The sequence below is a fragment of the Trachypithecus francoisi genome, unplaced genomic scaffold (assembly GCF_009764315.1).
Source record: "Trachypithecus francoisi isolate TF-2019V2 unplaced genomic scaffold, Tfra_2.0 Lachesis_group6, whole genome shotgun sequence".
Taxonomy (NCBI): domain Eukaryota; kingdom Metazoa; phylum Chordata; class Mammalia; order Primates; family Cercopithecidae; genus Trachypithecus; species Trachypithecus francoisi.
The window spans coordinates 65,799,844-65,815,596 of NW_022681471.1; the positions used below are offsets into that span (position 1 = coordinate 65,799,844).

The following is a 15,753-nucleotide window of genomic DNA, read 5'->3' on the forward strand; positions in this document are numbered from 1 at the left end:
TGCATAATAATCACATCAGGGTAAATGAGGTATCCATCTCAAGCATTCATCCTTAAATGTGTTACAAACAAGTCATTTATATTTTATTTATTTTAAAGTGTACAATAAATTATTGTTGCCTGTAGTCACCCTGTTCTATAAAATACTAGCTCTTATTCATTCTACCTAACTATATTTTTGTACCTAATAACCATCTCTCCTTTCCCCCTGCCCTACTGCCCTTCTCAGCCTCTATTAACTATTGTTTTATTTTCTATCTCTGTGAGTTCAGTTGTTTTAAATTTTAGCTCCTGGCTGGGTATGGTGACTCCCACCTGTAATCCCAGGCCTGTTATCCCAGCACTTTGGGAGGCCCGGGCAGGTGGATGGCTTAAGGGCAGGAGTTCGAGACCAGCCTAGCCAACATGGTGAAACCCTGTCTATACAAAAAAATGCAAAAGTCGTAGTGGCATGTGCCTATAATCCTGGCTACTCAGGAGGCTGAAGCAGGAGAGTCGCTTGAATCTGGGAGGCAGAGGTTGCAGTGAGCTGTGATCATGCCACTACATTCCAGCCTTTATGACAGAGCTGCGTCAAAAAAAAAAAAAAAAAAAAAAAAAAGAATCTTAGCTCCCCAAAATAAGTGAGAATATGTGAAATTTGTCTTTCTTGCTGTTTCATGTGGTTTCAAATCACAGGATCTCATTCTCTGTTATGGCTGCATAGTACCCCATTGTGTACATCTACCATATTTTCTTTATTCATTCATCTGTTGATAAACTTTGGGTTGCTTCCAAATCTTGGCTGTTGTAAACAGTGCTGTAACAAACATAGGAGTGCCAGTATCTCTTCAATATACTGATTTTCTTTCTTCTGAGTATATACCCAGCTGTGGGATTGCTGTGTCATATGATAGCTCTATTTTTGCTTTTTTGAGGAACCTCCAAACTTTTCTCCATAGTGGTTGTACTAATTTACATTGCCACCAGCAGTGTATGTGGGTTCCCTTTTCTCCACCTCCTCGCCAGCATTTGTCTGTCTTTTGGATAAAAGCCACTTTAATGGGTGAGATGATATCTTATTGTAATTTTGATTAGCATTTCTCAGATGACCAATGATGTTGAGTACCTTTTCTTATTATCTTTTCTTATACCTATTTGCCATTTGCATGTCTTCTTTTGAGAAATGTCTACTCAGATCTTTTGCCAATTTTTAAATTAGATTGTTAGAGTTTTTTTTTTTTTTTCCATTTGACTTGTTTCAGCTCCTTATATATTGTGGTCATTAATCCCTTGTCAGATGGGTAGTTTGCAGATACTTTCTCCAATCCTGTGGGTTATCTCTTCACTTTGTTGGATTGTATTCTTTCCTGTGCAGAAACTTTTTAACTTGATACGATCCCATTTGTCCATTTTTTTGCATTGGTTGCTTCTGCTTTTGAGGTATTACTCAAGAAATCTTTGCCCAATCCAATGTCCTGTAGAGTTTCACCAATGGTTTCTCTTAGTATTTTCATAGTTTGAGGTATTAGATTTAAGTTTTTAATCCATTTGAATATGACAATAGATAGGTGTCCAGATTCATTCTTCTGCATACGGATATCCAATTTTCCCAGCACCACTTACTGAAGAGACTATCCTTTCCCCGATGCATGTCCATGGCACCTGTGTAGAGTATGCATTCACTGTAAGTGTGTGAACTTGTTTCTGGGTTTACTATTCTGTTTCATTGGCCTATGTGTCTTTTTTATGCTAGTACCATGCTGTTTTGATTACAGTAGTTCTGTAGTGTACTTTGAAGTTATGTAATCTGATTCCTCCAGTTTTGTTCATTTAGCTCAGGATAGCTTTCACTATTCTGGGTCTTTCATGGTTCCTTATAAATTTCAGGATAGTTTTTTCAATTTCTGTGAAGAATATCATTGGTATTTATTTCACAGGGATTGCTTTGAATCTGAAGATTGCTTTGGGTGGTGTGGACATTTTAACAATATTGATTCTTTTGATCCGTGAACATGGAATGTCTTTCAATTTTTTGGTGTCCTCTTCCATTTCTTCCATCGATGTTTAATTTTTCATTGTAGAGTTCTTTTACTACTACTACTACTACTACTTCTACTACTACTACTCTTTTCTTCTTCTTCTCTTCTTCTTCTTCTTCTTCTTCTTCCTCTTCCTCTTCCTCCTCTTCCTCTTCTCCTTTTCCTCCTCCCCTCTCCTCCTCCACCTCCTTCTTCTTCTTTTTCTTTCTTCTTTCTTTCTTCTTTTTTTTTTTTGAGACAGAGTCTCATTCTGTCACCCAGGCTGGGGTGCAGTGGTGCGATCTTGGCTCACTGCAACCTCCGCCTCTGGGTTCAGTGATTCTCGTGCCTCAGCCTCCTGAGTAGCTGGGATTAAAGGTGTGCATCACCACACTCCTTTAATTTTTGTATTTTTAGTAGAGGCAGGGTTTTGCCATGTTGGCCAGGCTGGTCTTGAATTCCTGGCTTCAAGCGATCCACCCGCATTGATCTCCCAAAGTGCTGGAATTACAGGCATGAGCCACTGTGCCCTGCCTCACTTCTTTAATTCAGTTAATTTCTGAATATTTTATTTTATTGTAGCTATTGTAATAAGATTATTTTCTTGATTTCTTCAAATTGTTCATGTTGGCATATAGAAATGCCAATGATTTTTGTGTATTGATTTTGTTACTTGCCACTTAACTGAAATTATTGATCAGTTTGAGTAGTTTTTTTGGTGGAGTCTTTAGTTTTTTTTTTTTTTTTTTTTCTAACTATAAGGTCATGTCATCTGCAAACAAGGATAATTGACTTCTTCCTTTCCCATTTGTATGTGCTTTGTTTCTTTATCTTCTTTGATTACTCTTAGTAGGACTTCCAGTATGATGTTGAACAACAGTAGTGAAAGTGGGCATCCTTGTAGTGTTCAAGATCTTAGAGCAAAGACTTTCAGTTTTTTTCCCATTCAGTATGATAGTAGCTGTGGGTCTGTCGTATATAGTTTTAATATGTTGAAGTATGTTCCTCTGATACCCAGGTTTTTAGGGCTTTTTATTATGAAGGGATGTTGAATATTATCACATGCGTTTCCAACATGAATTGAAATAATTATATGGTTTTTATCCTTCATTTTGTTGATATGATGTATCACATTGATTGATTTCCATATGTGTGTGTATATATATTTATATGTGTGTATGTGGTATGTATGTATGTATGTTTTTTTTTTTTTTTTTTTTTTTTGTAGAGTTGAGGTCTCTTTATGTTGCCCAGGCTCGTCTTGAACTCCTGGGCTCAAGGGATCCTCCCACCTCGACCTCCCGAAGTGCTGGGATTACAGGTATGAGCCATCGCACTCGGCTGATTTCCATAAACTGAGCCATCGTTGCCTTCCTAGAATAAATCCCACTTGGTCATGATGAATGACCTTTTTAATGTGTTGTTCAATTTGTTTTGCTAGTTTATTGAGGATTTTTGTATGAATGATCATGAGGAAATTAGCCTGTATTTCTTTTTTGATGTGTTTTTGGTTTTGGTATCATTGTAATACTGGTCTCAGAAAGAATTTGGAAGTATTCCTTCTCTATTTTTCAGAATAGTTTGAGGAGGATTGGAATTAGTACTTCTTGGAATGTTTGGTAAAATTCAGCAGTGAAGGTATTAGGTACCTGGCTTTTCATTTTTTTTGTTTTTCTTTGGGGGGTGGGGTTGGGACTTTACATGCCATAATATGTTTATTTTATTTTACATTTTCATTTTAGGTTCAGGGGTACACGTGCACATAAATTGGGTAAATTTACCTGTACATGTACCCGTGAACCTAAAATGAAAATTATTTAGGTAAATTGGGGTCTCTAGGTTTTCTTTGCTTTGGAAACTTTTTATTATTACTTTGATCTCATTAGTTGTTATTGGTCTGTTTGGGTTTTGGATTTCTTCCTGATTCAATCTTAGTAGATTGCATGTGTCTAGGAATTTGTCCATTTCTTCTAGGTTTTCCAGTTTATTGGCGTATAATTGATCATAGTAGCCTCTGATGGTCATTGAAATTTCTGTGGTATCAGTTTTAATGTCTCCTTTTCCATCTTGATTTCATTTATTTGGGTATTCTCTCTTTTTTTTTCTTAAGAAGTCTGGCTAAGGTTTGTGGACTTTATCTTTTCAAAAAACCAAGTGTTTGTTTCATTGATCTTTTCTACTTCTCTTGCTTTTACTTCTTAAGATGCATCGTTAGGTTGTTTATTCAAAGTTTTTCTACTTTCTTTGATGTTGGTGCTTACAGAAACTTCCCTCTGAGTACTGATTTCACTGTATCCCACAGTTTTGGTACGTTGTGTTTCCATTATTATTTGTTTCAAGAAATTTTTAATTTCTTTTTCAATTTCTTCACTAACCCACTGGTTATTCAAGAGTATATTGTTTACTTTCATGTGTTTAGAATATCAAAAATTTCTCTTGTTACTGATTTCTAGTTTTAATTCATTGTGGTCAGAGAAGATACTTGATATGATTTCAATTTGTTGGAATTTTAAATACTATTTTTGGCTTAACATACGGTGTCTCCTTGAGAATGATCCATGTGCTGGAGAGAAGAGTATGTATAATGTAGCCATTAAATGAAATATTCTTTAATTATCTATTTTGTGTATTTGGTCTGTAGTGCAGATTAAGTCTGATATTTCTTTGTTGATTTTCTGTCTGGATTATCTGTCCAACACTGAAAATGTGGTGTTGAAGTCTCCACTATTACTGTACTGGGGGCCTATCTCTCTCTCTCTCGCTCTAATAATGTTTCCTTCGTATATCTGGCTGCTCCAGTGTTGGGTGCATATATATTTAAAATAATTATATCTGGCCGGGCATGGTGTCTCATGCCTGTAATCCCAGCACTTCGGGAGACCGAGGTGGGCAGATCAGTTTGGGTCAGAAGTTTGAGACTAGCCTGGCCGACATGGTGAAACCCTGTCTCTACTAAAAATACAAAAATTAACCGGGGTTGGTGGTGGGCCCCTGTAATCCCAGCTACTCTGGAGGCTGAGGCAGGAGAATCGCTTGAATCTGGGAGGCAGAGGTTTCAGTAAGCCAAGATCCCGCCACTGCACTGCAGCCTGGGTGACAGAGGGAGACTCCGTCTTTAAATAAATAAATAAAATAGTTATATTATCTTGCTGAACTTACCTCTTTATTAGTATATAGTGACCTTTTTTTTCTCTTCTTACTGTTTTTATCTTGAAATCTATTTTGTCTAGTATAGTGACTTTTTTATAGGCTCTTTTTCAGTTTCCATTGGCATGGAATATTTTTTTTTCATCCCTTTACTTTAGTCTCTGTGTGTTTTTATAGGAGAAGTATATTTCTTGGTAGACAACTGACCAATGGCTGTTGTTTTTACATCCATTTGGCCAGTCTGTGTTTTTCGATTGTAGAATTTAGTCCTTTTGTATTCAATGTTATTGTTCTTGTTCTTGTTAATATTATTATTATTATTATTATTATTATTGAGACAGAGTCTCCTTCTGTAGGCCAGGATGGAGTGCAATAGCACAGTCTCTGCTCACTGCAACCTCTGCCTCTCAGGCTCAAGCTATTCTCCTGCCTCAGCCTCCCATGTAGCTGAGATTACAGGCACACTCCACGATGCCTAGCTAATTTTTGTGTTTTTAGTAGAGATGGGGTTTCGCCATGTTGGCCAGGCTGGTCTCAAACTCAGGACCTCAGGTCATCGGCCCACCTCAGCCTCCCAAAGTGGTGAGATTACAGACGTGAGCCGCTGCGCCTGGCCCCTATTTTATTATTATTTTGAGACAGAGTCTTGCTATGTCACTCAGGCTGGAGTGCTAATTTTTGTATTTTTGGTAGAGATAGGGTTTCACCATGTTGGCCAGGCTGCTCTCGAACTCCTGACCTCAACCGATCCACGCGCCTTGGCCTGCCAAAGTGCTGGGATTACAGGCATGAGCCACCGCACCTGACGACCATAATGTTTTAATTACTTTGCTTTGTAATATAATCGAAACTAGGAAATGCCTCCACCTTTATTTTCTTTGTCACAATTGTATTCACTATTGGGGGGTTTTGTGGTTCCATACACATTTTAGGATTGCTTTTCTTTTTTCAAGGTGAATTTCTTTGGAATTTTGATGGAGATTGTGTTGAATCTGTATGTCACTTTGGGTAGTATATACATTCTAACAGTATTAATTTTGCTAAAATTTAATTAGACTATTGTGTTCAATTTCTTTTCGTCAGTGTTTTCAGTTTTCAGTGTACAGATCTTTCACTTCATTGGTTCAATTTATTCCTAACCATTTTGTTTGTTTTCATACTACTATAAATGGCATTGTTTTCTTTTCTTTTTCTGGTTATTTTCGTGTAAAGAAATGAAACTGAGTTTTGTATGTTGATTTTGTAGCCTCCATGTTACTGAACTTATTAGTTCTAACAGTTTTTTAGTGGAGTCCTTAGGGATTTCTATATATAGGATCATGTCCTCTGCAAACTAGGATGATTTAATTCTTTATTTCTGATTCAGATGGCTTTTATTTGTTTTTTCTTGTCTAATTGCTCTTGGTAGTACTTCCAGTACTGTGTTAAAGAGAAATGATGAGAGGTGGGCATCCTTATCTTGTTCCTGATCTTAGAGGTAAAGCTTTTAATTTTTCCCCATGGAGTGTGATATGACCTGTGGAGTTTCATAAATGGCCTTTATTATGTCGAGGAAATTTCCTTCTATAGCTATTTTTTTCTTTTTCCTTTTTTTTTTTTTTTTGAGACCAGTCTCGCTGTCGCCCAGGCTGGAGTGCAGTGGTGTGATCTCGGCTCACTGCAACCTCCACCTCTGGAGTTCAAGCAGTTTTCTGCCTCAGCCTCCTGAGTGGCTGTCATTACAGGCACCTGCCACCATGCCCGGCTAAATTTTTTGTTTTTTTAGTAGAGACAGAGTTTCACTGTCTTGGCCAGGCTGGTCTTGAACTCCTGACCTCATGATCCACCCGCCTCGACCTCCCAAAGTGCTGATATTACAGACATGAGCCACTGTGCTCAGCCTTGTATAACTATTTTGTTGAGAGGTTTTATCATGAAAGGATTTTGAACTTTGCCAAATGCTTTTTCTTCATCTATTGAGATGATTATGTCGTTTTCATCTTTTATTTTGTTAACGTGATGTATCACATTGGCTACTTTACATGTGTTAAAACAACCTTGCATCCCAGGAATAAATCCCACTTGGTCCTGGCGTATAAACTTTTTGATGTGTTGTTGAATTGGGTTAGTTAGTAGTTTATTGAGGGTTTTAATATCTATGTTCATCAGTGATATTGGCCTATAGTTTTCTTTTCTTTCAGTGTCTTTGTCTGCCTTTGGTATCAGGGTGATGCTTACCTCGCAAAAAGAGTTTGGAAGTATTTCCTGTAATTCTGTTTTCTGGAAGAGTTTAAGAATTGGTATTCATTGTTTTTTGAATGTTTGGTAGAATTCAGTTTTCAAGCTATCTGGTTCTGGGCTCTTTTTTTGTTGGGAGGTTTTTTTTATTACTACTTATTTCTTTTTTCTTAATTTTATTTTTAATTTAATTATTTTATTCTATTTTATTTGAGACAGAGTATTGCTCTGTCTCCCAGGCTGGAGTACAGTGGCGTGATCTCAGCTCACTGTAGCCTCCGCCTCCCAGGTTCAAGCAGTTCTCTTGCCTCAGCCTTCCAAGTAGCTGGGATTACAGGTGCCCACCACCATGCTTGGCTAATTTTTTGTATTTTTAGTAGAGACGGAGTTTTGCCATGTTGGCCAGGCTGTTCTCGAACTCCTGACACTGGGTGATCCACCTACCTGGGCCTCCCAAAGTGTTGGGATTACAGGCATGAGCCATCTTAATTTTGTTGATATAAATTTATGGGGTACATATGTAATTTTGTTACATGGATATATTATGTAGTGGTGAAGTCAGGGCTTTTAGTGTACCCACAGAATAATGTACATTCTACCCATTAAGTAGTTTCTCATTCACTCTTCTCCTTCCCCCCACCCTTCCAAGTCTCCATTGTGTATCATTACACCCTCTACATCCATGTGTTCAGATTATTTAGCCCCATTTATAAGGGAGAACATGACACTATTTATCTTTCTGTGTCTCAGTTGTTTCACTTAAGATAATGGCCTCCAGTTCCATCCTTGTTACTGCAGAAGGCATGCTTTTGTTCTTTTTTATGGCCAAATAGTATTCCACTGTGTATATATACTACATGTTCTTTATTGATCTTTTGATAGACACTTAGGTTGATTCCATAGCTTTGCTATTGTGAATAGTGCTACGATAAACATATAAATGCTGGTATCTTTTTTTTAAATCTTTTTGATATAATGATCTCTTTTTCTCTTGGTAGATACCTAGTAGTGGGATTGCTGGATCAAATGTTAGTTCTATTTTTAGTTCTTTGAGTAATCTCCATACTGTTTTTCATGGAGTTTGTGCTAATTTACATTCCCACCAATAGTGTAAACATATTCTTTTTCCTCCCCATCTTTGCCAGCATTTATTTTTTGACTTTTTAATAATAGCCATTCTAACTGGGGAAGATACGTCATTGTGGTTTTGATTTGCATTTTTCCAACATTTAGTGATGTTGAGAATATTTCCATATGCTTGTTGGCCATTTGTTATATCTTCTTTTGAAGAATATCTATTTATGACTTTTGCCCACTTTTTAATGGAATTATTTGTTTTGTTTTTTGTTGTTGTTTGAGTTCCTTGTAAATTCTAGATATCAGTCCCCTGTTGGGTGTATAGTTTGGAAATATTTCCTCCCATTCTGCAGATTGTCTGTTCACTCTGTTAATAATTTGTTTTGCTGTACAGAAGCTTTTTTTTTTTTTTTTTTGAGACAGAGTCTCACTCTGTTGCCCGGGCTGGAGTGCAGTGGCCGGATCTCAGCTCACTGCAAGCTCCGCCTCCCGGGTTCACGCCATTCTCCTGCCTCAGCCTCCTGAGTAGCTGGGACTACAGGCGCCCACCACCGCACCCAGCTAATTTTTTGTATTTTTAGTAGAGACAGGGTTTCACTGTGGTCTCGATCTCCTGACCTTGTGATCCGCCCGCCTCGGCCTCCCAAAGTGCTAGGATTACAGGCGTGAGCCACCGTGCCCGGCCAGAAGCTTTTTATTTAAGTCCCATTTGTGTATTTTTGTTTTTGTTACTTTGCTTTTGAGGTCTTAGTGATGAATTATTTGCCTAGAGCAATGTCCAGAATGAGTTTCTCTAGGTTTACTTCTAGTATTTTTATTGTTTCAGCTCTTACATTAAGTCTTTAATCTATCTTGTGTTGATTTTTGCATGTGGTTAGAGATAATGGTGCAGTTTCATTCTTCTGCATGTGGGAATCCAATTTTCTTAGAACCATTTATTGAAAAGAGTGTCCTTTCCCGAGTATATGTTTTCGTTGACTTTGTCAAAGGTCAGTTGACTGTCAGTATGTGTCTCTATTTCTGTGTTCTGTATTTTGTTCATTGATCTTTGTGTCCATTTTTGTACCAGTACCATGCTGTTTTGTTTACTGTAGCCTTGTAGGGTAATTTGAAGTCAAGTAATGTGGTACCTTCAGCTTTGTTCAAGAATTAATATTATTGGCCAGGCATAGTGGCTCACGCCTGTAATCCCAGCACTTTGGGAGGCTGAGGCAGGCAGATCACTTGAGGCCAGGAGTTCGAGACCAACCTGGCCAACGTGGCAAAACCCCGTCTCTACTAAAAATACAAAAAAAAAAAAAAAAAATTAGCCGAGCATGGTGGCAGGCACCCGTAGTCACGTTGGGAGCCTGAGGCAGGAGAATGACTTGAAGCCGGGAGGCTGAGGTTGCAGTGAGCCGAGATCGCGCCACTGTACTCCATCCTGGGCAACAAGAGCGAAACTCCGTCTAGGGAAAAAAAAAAAAAGGAATTAATATTATTAAAATGACCATACTACCCAAAGCAATCTACAGATTCAAACCTATTTCTATCAAAATACCAATGTCATTTTTTATATAATTAGAAAAAACAATCCTAAAAGTCTTATGGAACCAAATAAGAGCCCCAGTAGCCTCAGTCTCTTTATTTGTAATTGGTCTGTTGAGGCTATTTCTTTTTTATTCAGTGTTGATATATTGTATGTTTGTAGGGATTTATTTCCTGTAGATTATTCAACTTCTTGGTATGTAATTTTTCATACTAGTTCTTTATGTTCCTTCTTTATTTCTGAGGCATTGGATTGTAATGTGTTCATGTCTATTTTATTTATTTGAGTCTTCTCACTTTTTTCTTAATAGGCTAAGGATTTGTTGGCTTTCCTTTTTTTTTTTCCAAAAAACCAGATTTTTTCTCTATATCATCTATTATTTGATTTACTAATGCTTTGATAATTATTTCTTTCATTCTGCAAGCTTTGAGTTTAGCTTATTCTTTTTCTAGCTCCTAGAGGTGTAAAGATAGATTCCTTATTTGAGATCTTTTTTTTTTTGATGTAGGCATTTATCATTAAAATTTTCCTTTTATTACTAAAGTATTTTCTTTAACCACATTCAAATGAAATTAGAGACCAATAACTGAAGGAAAGTTTAAAAATTTACAAATACATGTAAATTAAACAACATATACCTAAGTAACCAATGGACCAAAGAAGAAATCACAAGGGAAATTGAAAAATGCTTAGAGGTTAATGAAAACAAAAACACAGGGTTCTAGAATATGGGATATAACTTAAGTAATACTTATAGAGAAATGTATGGTGGTAAATACCTGTATTAAAAAAGAAGAAAGATCTCAAATTTATAATCCAACCTTCTACTTTGAGAAAGTAAAATAAGAACAAATTAAACCGAAAACAAGCAAGAGGGAGGAAATAATAAAGAAATATGGTAACAGAAAAACAGTAGGGAAAATCATTGAAACCAAAAGTAGGTTCTTTGAAAAGATTAACATAATGGACAAACCTTCCTTCACTTACAAAGTAATGAAAAAAAAAAAAAAGGCACAGCTAAAATAAGCGCTGGCTACAGTGAATCATGCCTGTTAACCCCAGCCTTTTGGGAGGCCAAGGCAGAACAATCCTTTAAAGCTAGGAGTTTAAGAACAGCCTGGTCAACAAAGTGAGACCCTGTCTCTACAAAAAATAAAAAATAAATAAAAAATTAGCCAAACCTGGTGGCATGCACCTGTAGTACCAGCTTTTGGGAGGCTAAGGCAGGCAGATGGCTTGAGCCCGCAGGAGTTCGAGGTTGCAGTAAGCTGTGATTGCACCACTTCACTCTAGCCTGGGTGACAGTGTTAAGACCCTGTATCAAAAAAAAAAAAAAAACAGAAAGAAAAATGACCTAAAGTAAGGAATAAAAGAATATCACTACCGACCTGACAGAAATAAAAAGAATTATAAGTGAATATTGTGAACAGCTGTATGCCAAGAAATTATATACCTCATTTTTATAGCAGTGATTTCTGTTACACAATAGAAATACCTCTATCAGGCAAAATAATAATCGGCAGATTTTTATGCATTATTAGTGTTTCATATCACTACTAAATTTTCTGTCATTCACTCATGGAGGCAAATTTGCTAATTATTTAAACAACTTACATTGTTTAAAACCGTGGATAGGAAAATATGTTATTGCTTAAATGCTGTTTTTTCCTTTTGATCAGTTTTGTTCTTTTGCATGTTACTTTCTTGATAATATTATTATATTAATGAAATGTGCATTCATTTTCTTTATGTTTTGTAGGAAAATGATAATTCTGTTGAAATTATTCTGGATAGAGCAACGCTAATATTTACATTTTATGTATATCAAAAGCATAATTTTTGGAAGATCTTTTTTTTAGGAGACAAGGTTTGCTCTGTCACCCAGGCTGGAGTGCAGTGGTGCAATCATAGCTCATTGTAACCTCAAACTCCTGGGCTCAAGTGATTATCCCACGTCAGCCTCCCAAATATATAGGGTATCTAGGGCTATAGTTGTGTGCCATCATACCTGGCTAATGTTTTTGGTTTTTTTTTTTTGGTAGAGACGGAGTCTCGCTGTGTTGTCCAGGCCTGTCTTGAACTCCTGGTCTCAAGCGGTCCTCCTGCCTCAGCCTCCCAAAGTGCTGTGATCACAGGTGTGAGCTACTGTCACTGCCCTAGAAGTAATTTTTTTTGAGTGAGCATGGTTGACGAGAGTCAGTAAAGGATGATCTGCATGGAGCGAAGTTTATTTATAACAGGCGTTTGTAATCTAGGGTCCATGGATAGAATTTAGGTGATTATATGTACCTGGATAAGAAAAAAGTTATGTATTAATTTCCCTTAACCTCTAGCTAAAGCAGCAGCATTTTTCCCAGTGATGAATAGAGGCAGCAATCTATAGTAGTGTTAAGTGATAACCATGACTTTGTTACCAATAGAAATCAGAACTATTTTTACATGTTGTTCCTGATACCTCAAAATCATTTATGTTTATCAGTACTTCAGAATTTTAGGTATTTATTAAACCTGTGCATATTTTGTTACTTAATGCATTAATTTTACAAAGCACGTATTTCTGTAGTACAAATTTGTTCTTTAATATTTTGATAATTTCTATATGATGGGTTTCTTTGGTAATCCTATTTGTTTTACGTGTTTCAAAACGATATTCTAAGAAAGAGAGTTTATAAGCTTCTCTACACTGCCAAAAGGGTTTATGTCACAAGATTAAAACTCCTAATCTAGAAACTTGGTTGATATAGACAATTTTTGTGTCTTTAACAATATTTCTTTTGATCAGGTGTGGGCAATAATAGTGAAGGTGGAAGAGGAAAGGCAGGTGCAAAGCTTTTCCAAGATTTTCAGATGTTAAGTAGAATATGGACTCATCCTTGGTGTTTGCAGCTAGACTACATTAGCAAAGAAAATAAGGTAAGTCAGGTAACTTAGTTTAAAAGCATCTATTGAAAGCAGAATAAACTTAGAAGAAAAATTGACCTACAGACTATATATTCAAATTTTCTATTGCTTTGTTCTATTCTATGTCTTATTTCTAACTTCTATATGTCTTGCATATATTATGATTATAGAAGGAGTGTTAAATGTTATTTTGTTGAGCCCATTTTTAAAAACTTTTTATTTTGAAATAATTTTATACTTATAGAAAAGTTGCAAAAATAGTTGTGAGAATTCCCCTATACCTTTGACCCAGTTTCCTCTAATATCAGCATGTTGCATTAGTAAAGTTATCAAAACTAAGAAATTAACTTTGGTACAATACTATTAACTAAATGGCAGACTTTATTTGGATTTCTTCAGTGTTTTTACTTATGTCTTTTTTGTTTTCCATGATCCAATCTAGGACCTCCTGTTGCATTTAGTAAGCGTATCTGTCCTGTCTCTTTGTCTACTAAAATCTGCAATAGTTCCTCAGTCCTTCCTTAGCTCATGCCAATTAACTTATTCTTAAATGAACATCATTATAATTTCCAATATAATTTGAGATATTCTATTAAAATAGTGGTCATTTTTTTTCTCTAGGGTTATTTTGACGAAGACAGTATGGATGAATTTATAGCCTCAGATTCTGATGAAACCTCCATGAGTTTAAGCTCCGATGATTATACAAAGTAAATTGAATACTTTTTCGTGCTCTGCTGTATTGACAAAGTTAAAACCCCTACTTGCTGATTGACCTCTTATAATTGGCATTTATATCTTTCCTATGCTTTTCTAACAATCTGAAGTTTTTTTTTTTTTTTAGAAAGAAGAAAAAAGGGAAAAAGGGAAAAAAAGATAGTAGCTCAAGTGGAAGTGGCAGTGACAATGATGTTGAAGTGATTAAGGTGTGGAATTCAAGATCTCGGGGAGGTGGTGAAGGAAATGTGGATGAAACAGGAAACAATCCTTCTGTTTCTTTAAAGCTGGAAGAAAGTGAGTCTAATGAATGTTGTCTTTATCATGGAACAGTGATTTGCAAAATGTCATGTCGTTAGTCCTTTTTCAGTCACTTACCTGACTAATTGACTCAAAGGAATTTCTTTCCTCAATTGATGAGTCTAATCAAGTACTCATAATTACAGTAAATATCTTATGAATCTTTAATTATAAGCAAGCTACTCTGCGCTCTCTGGTATTTGGGAGGAAAGGTAAAAAGAAAAACTAATGTTTATTTACTTGTATATACCTAAACTCTATTATTTTAACTACATGTGTTAGCTAACTGAATTCTTGAGCAGGCTTGCAATGTAGTTGATAGTTTTAAAAATGAGTAGGAGAACTGGAATTCAGACCTAGATATGTCTAATCTCAAAGCCACCGTAATATTTTCACTTAACTGTATGGAATAAATGGAACATTTCAGATGATCAAGTGTGATTGTAGTTAAGTTTTAGTCAGTATTATACAATAAAACTATTTTAATCATTTAATCTTTTTCCTTTGTGATCCTTCATAATCTGCAATTATCTACTTTAGGTTTCCTGTATATTATGTACAGTTTGTATCACCTCTTGTTTTTCTTTCTGTCTCTCTTATGCATGAAAGTGAAGTCTTAGACTGAATTCTGCAGTGGTTTAAGTTGTCTTTACCTATATATGAGTTGAAGGATTAGTGTTGAGACACTGTATCCTACTAGTGCAGCCTGTATGTCTAGGAGCTTAAAAACTGGGACCAAATATCTGCCTATTTGAAGTAGCAGATACTATGAAGAGAGAACAAGGTAGTGGCTCTAAATATTTGGCATTTGGGAGTTGTGGAGCAAAGTCATTAACTGTAAGGAGAAGAGAGTTGTGGGGGCCAACTAGGTTAGTGATCCTGTGATCAAATAAACTTGGCTGGTCTCAGGCCTACAGCTGAAATAACTTAGTGATTAATTATTTTAATTTTATTTTTTATAATTTCAACTTTTATATTCGGGGGTACATATGCTAGTTGATTAACATGGGTATATTCCATGATGCTTAGCTTTGGGGTGTGATTGATTCCATCCCCAGGTACTGAACATAGTACTCAGTAGTTAGTTTTTCAGTCTTTGCCCCCTTTCTCTCTCCCCACTCTAGTAGTCCTCCATGTCTGTCGCTCTCCTCTTTATATCCATGTGTACCCAGTGTTTAGCTCTTACTTATATGTGAGAACACACAGTATTTGGCTGTTTCTGTATTAATTCACTTAGTATATAATGGCCTCCAGCTGCATCCTTGTTGCTGCAAAGGATATGATTTTGTTCTTTTTTGTGGCTGTGTATATTCCATGGTTTATATGTACCACATTTTCTTTATCCAATCCACTGTTGACGGGCACCTAGGTTGATTCCATGTTTTTGCTGTTGTGAATAGTGCTGTATATGAGTACATGTGTCTTTTTGGTAGATTTATTTTCCTTTTGTTTTATACTTGTAATGAGACGGCTGGGTCAAATTGCAGTTCTGCTTTAAGTTCTTTGAGAAATCTCTAAACTGCCTTCCATAGGTGGTTAACTAATTTACATTCCCAGCAACATAATGTTCCCTTTTCTTTGCCCCTTCTCCAGCATCTGCTGTTTTTTGACTTTTTAATAATAGCTATTCTGACTGGTGTGAGATCGTATCTCATTGTGGTTTGGATTTGCATTTCTCCTGTGATTAATGATGATGAGCATTTTTTCATGTTTGTTGGCTGCCTGTGTGTTCTCTTTTGAGAAGTATCTCTTCTTGTCTTTTGCCCACTTTTTAATGGAGTTTTTTTTTGCTGTTGAATTAAGTTCCTTATGGATTCTGGATATTAGACCATTGTTGGATACATAGTTTGTGACTATTTTCTCTCAT

The 15,753-nt window shown here is 36.2% G+C and overlaps 1 protein-coding gene across 1 annotated transcript in view; it reads left to right on the forward strand.

Moving 5' to 3' along the window:
* The window catches only part of ATRX (ATRX chromatin remodeler), a 331,194-nt gene that overhangs the window by 203,167 nt on the left and 112,274 nt on the right, over nt 1-15,753 (forward strand). The window contains 3 exon segments of the mRNA XM_033201745.1: nt 12,751-12,881; nt 13,491-13,579; nt 13,714-13,883. Of these exon segments, the coding sequence (XP_033057636.1) occupies nt 12,751-12,881; nt 13,491-13,579; nt 13,714-13,883 (390 nt within the window).